This window comes from Diospyros lotus, chromosome 14 (assembly GCF_014633365.1).
Source record: "Diospyros lotus cultivar Yz01 chromosome 14, ASM1463336v1, whole genome shotgun sequence".
Taxonomy (NCBI): Eukaryota; Viridiplantae; Streptophyta; class Magnoliopsida; order Ericales; family Ebenaceae; genus Diospyros; species Diospyros lotus.
Window position 1 is genome coordinate 25,202,647 of NC_068351.1, and position 3,891 is coordinate 25,206,537.

The following is a 3,891-nucleotide window of genomic DNA, read 5'->3' on the forward strand; positions in this document are numbered from 1 at the left end:
CATTTTTTTTACTCTTTTCGAACCCATGAAGATGGTGAGATATGCGGTGTATTTTTTTGTGATGCAAAATCGAGACGAGATTATGGGATATTTGGTGATGCGATATGTTTCGATACAACATTTCGAACAAACAATTATGATATGTTATGTGCACCAATTGTTGGCATCAACCATCATGGGCAAACATCACTTTTTGGGTGCGGTCTACTAGATGGTGAAACAATTGATGCGGTAATGTGGTTGTTTACTACTTTCTTTGAGGCTATGGGAGGAAAAAAACCGAAAAGCATATTTACAGATCAGTCTGCAGCTATATCAAGTGTTGTTGATACGGTATTACCTGAAGCCCACCATGGATTGTGCTTGTGGCATTTATGTCAAAATGCTGCAAAGAATTTGAGTAATAATGGATATAAAACATTTGCACCACAATTCAAAGCTTGTATTTACAATCCAGAAATAGTTGAAGAATTTGAACAAAGTTGGGACAAATTGTTTGAAGATAATGGGCTAAGAGGTAATGAGTGGTTGCAAAGAACATATAAGTTGAGAAAGAAATGGGCTCAAGTGTATAGTCATGCTCACTTTTGTGCTGGCATGACTACTTCACAGAGAAGTGAAAGTATCAATAAGTTTTTGAAGGATTATTTTAATCATGGTAGAATTGTTCTTCGAGAGTTTGTAAGTCTATACTCTAGGGCCATGGATAATCGCCGTGAAAAAGAAAGGGAGGCTGAACATTTAACACAACAAACAACACCTAATTTTATTTGTAATTGGTCTGTAGAGCGTGAAGCAGCAAAAAAATATACAAAAAAAATATTTTACTGGTTTCAAGAATGTATTAAGCAAACCATTGATTTGTCATTGGAATTGGAGAATGGTGATGGAACTATTCGTACCTATAGAGCTAAAGAGATTGAAGGTCGAAAAAGGATTTGCACACTTACATACAACCACTTGGAACAAACAGTGTCATGCACATGTAAAAAATTTGAGTTCGATGGAATCCTTTGTTCGCATGCATTGAAGTTGTTCCGCCACTTAGAGTTCAAAAGTTTACCTCCTGAATACTATTTGAAAAGATGGACACGGGCAGCTACATATGAAGTTATTTGTGATCCCATGGGAGAGATAATTCCAAATGACAACGATCCAATGCTAACAGCTCATTATAGTGAGTTATCACATATTTCACAAAGAATTGTGTCCAAGGGTTCAAGGTGTATTGATGTTTTTTCATTAAGCAAATCACTATTGGTAGAAGTAGAAGCAAAGATTGACACCTTTATAGCCTCCGATGAAGATGTGAACAAGAGTATTCGAATCGACACACATCATAAATCGGTATCAAACATGCAGCAGGAGGCACAATTAAGAGAGCCAACAAAAAGACGCTTGAAAGGCCAATCTAGCAAAAGAATTAAAGGTCCATTGGAAAGCAAATCACGAAAGAATAATTCACCAAAAGTAATGGGTCAGTTGCTAACCAAACCTACTTGTATACTTGCATTAATATATTCATTTACACTCATTTATGTTTGTGATAAAGAAAAATAACACGATGTCTTTTGAAGATGGCATGACAGGTAATAGGGATGCAGGCCATGTCATGACTGGAGGAGCCTTAAACTCTAATCATGTTGTAGAGGCAGTAAACAACGATCTTATTTTTATAAAGGAAATGTTTGTTGTTAATTCTCCTTTTAATTACGCTATTTTTTGTGAATGATCAATATTTTTCTCTTATATTTATGTAGGGAGTGTTTGGAATGGCACAACAAGGATATTGTAACAATAATAGTTGGCAATGGATGCATCTAAGAGACACACATCCACATGCAAGCTTACCACTTCAAGGCATGTTTCAACCGTGGAATGTTACAACGTCTCAACAAAGGGAATTCCTCTCAAATGATTTCTTAATGTCACAGGAGGTACATCAATTCTAGATGTATTAATAACCTATTTTAACTTGTAGGTCTTTATATTGAGAACACTTTTCTAATAGACTTGTTAACATAACCCTGATATATATACATATATAGGCTTCTTCATTACAAATGCTTGCATCTCCGACAATAACTACAAGCCAACAAGTTGTGAGTTCGTCAACATCAAACATTATGAAGTAATCGACATTGTAAAAAGCAGTGGTTCACTAAGTGTAAGTTACTAAGTGTAAGGTTAGTTTGTTTGAAAACTCAAAAATTCCTTGGAAAATCTTTCTTTAGCTTTGGTTTTGTTCAGATTTTGAAGTTGCTAGTGTGAACTAAACAACGCATCCTAAGCTTAATTGGGCGAGGCCACGGAAAAAGAAACCTTCTTCTGCCATGCAGCGTAAGTCCGTGCCTATCCGCAACTTGTTTGTTGCAAATTTTTCATACGAAATCACGGATGAGGATCTTAAGGAGTTTTTCAATTCTGATAATGCCAATGTTGTTTTTGCGGAAATTATATTTCATGAAAATCCAAGGTCTGTTGGGTATGGATTTGTATTCTCCATTTCCAAGGAGGCTGAAGCTACTCTCACTGCTTTTGAAGGAAAGGTATGTTTTGGAGAAGTTACTCGTGCTTGCCTAATTTGTTCTATAAGATGTCATTTCCCTATATTGTGCTGCTTATCTTCTTTTATTTATTTATTTGTCGGTTCCTGTTGTGCAAAACTTTATTCTTGAGCACCTGTTTTATAACAGTTATGTATGGGAAGACCAATTTGAGTGGCTCCTAGCAGAAGATTTTTGAGACAAGCAACGAAAATGAGTACTCAATTGGCGAATGCGTCAAATAAACCAAACCCTGATGCTGAACAAGCAAAAGCCCTTGAAGCTTGATGGTGAATTTTCTTGGACAGTTTAGGTTTTTCAGTTTTTTCTTTTGAGGTTGTAAAAGATACTAAGATATGTGTAACCAGTTATTTGCTTAATTAATGTATGCCCCCACTCACCCAAAAATGGGGGTGGGAGGACTCCTTTTACTCCAGTGTAGTTTCTTTTTTCGGGGGACTATCCATGTATATAGTAAGCATAAGATTGATGATCATTTCTACCTTTTGTTTAGAAACAAAATATGCTGCATTCACTGTGTTTTTTAATCTGTAATGTGACTTTGGTGTTCTATTTCCTCTACTGGAACAGAACAGGGGAATTGCAAAGTCCAAAAGGAGAAAACAAGAATCTGATACAGTTGGTTATCTGTCTTCCCAATACTTGGGTAAGAATATTTGTAGTGGAACTGATGTTGATCCTTCAAAGCCAATAGCCCAAAAAAGGAAGTTAACATTGAGCGTGTTAATTGAAATCTCATATAATATTGTGTGTACATTGAGTTAACTTTCTTTTTTGCTTTATTATTACTAATTTGACATATGGTGTAATTTTTTTTTTTTTTATCAAAGGTAAATGTGTATGGATCAAAAAGTGTACAAGATATCACTGGGCATACCTAGGTGTATTGATACAATGACAAGACCCAACGCAAAAGCCAATGGCCCGCAAGACGCAGTGAATAAAAACATACAATACAAGGCCATGTTTACCTTGTATCCTCAGGTTTTAGTTCAGTTTGAGGCAATTGCTTTGTTTCCCGGGTATGCCCGGTGTACATTGTACATTTTGATCTATATATTTACCTATTGATCAAAAAAAAAAAAAAAATACAATACATATGGCATAGCAGGCTTAAATGCATTGTGTTGGGCAGCACCATTTATCAGATTTGGATTGCTCGTAACCATCTTAATTTTGAAGGGCTTCCTGCCCATTCGGATTGGTCGACAAATAAAACATGTTGGTCGACCAAGTCATAAAGAGAACATGTCACTTAGTCGACAAAGACCATAACAAGGAAAGCAGTTAGTCGACCAAGGGAACCCTTCTGTCGACAGACTCA

General features: G+C 36.1%; 1 protein-coding gene and 1 long non-coding RNA gene across 2 annotated transcripts; both read left to right on the plus strand.

Moving 5' to 3' along the window:
• The first annotated feature begins 234 nt into the window (after window positions 1–234).
• Window positions 235–1,616, plus strand: LOC127790961 (protein FAR1-RELATED SEQUENCE 5-like). Its single transcript, XM_052320698.1, has 2 exons — window positions 235–1,470; window positions 1,590–1,616. The coding sequence occupies exons 1-2, from the start codon at window positions 235–237 to the stop codon at window positions 1,614–1,616; spliced, it is 1,263 nt and encodes a 420-aa protein (XP_052176658.1).
• A 457-nt stretch (window positions 1,617–2,073) lies between these two features.
• LOC127789546 (uncharacterized) lies at window positions 2,074–2,867 on the plus strand. The gene is made up of 3 exons (XR_008020614.1): window positions 2,074–2,167; window positions 2,251–2,549; window positions 2,697–2,867. It is a non-coding gene; the product is annotated as an uncharacterized LOC127789546 (long non-coding RNA).
• The last annotated feature ends 1,024 nt before the right edge of the window (window positions 2,868–3,891 follow it).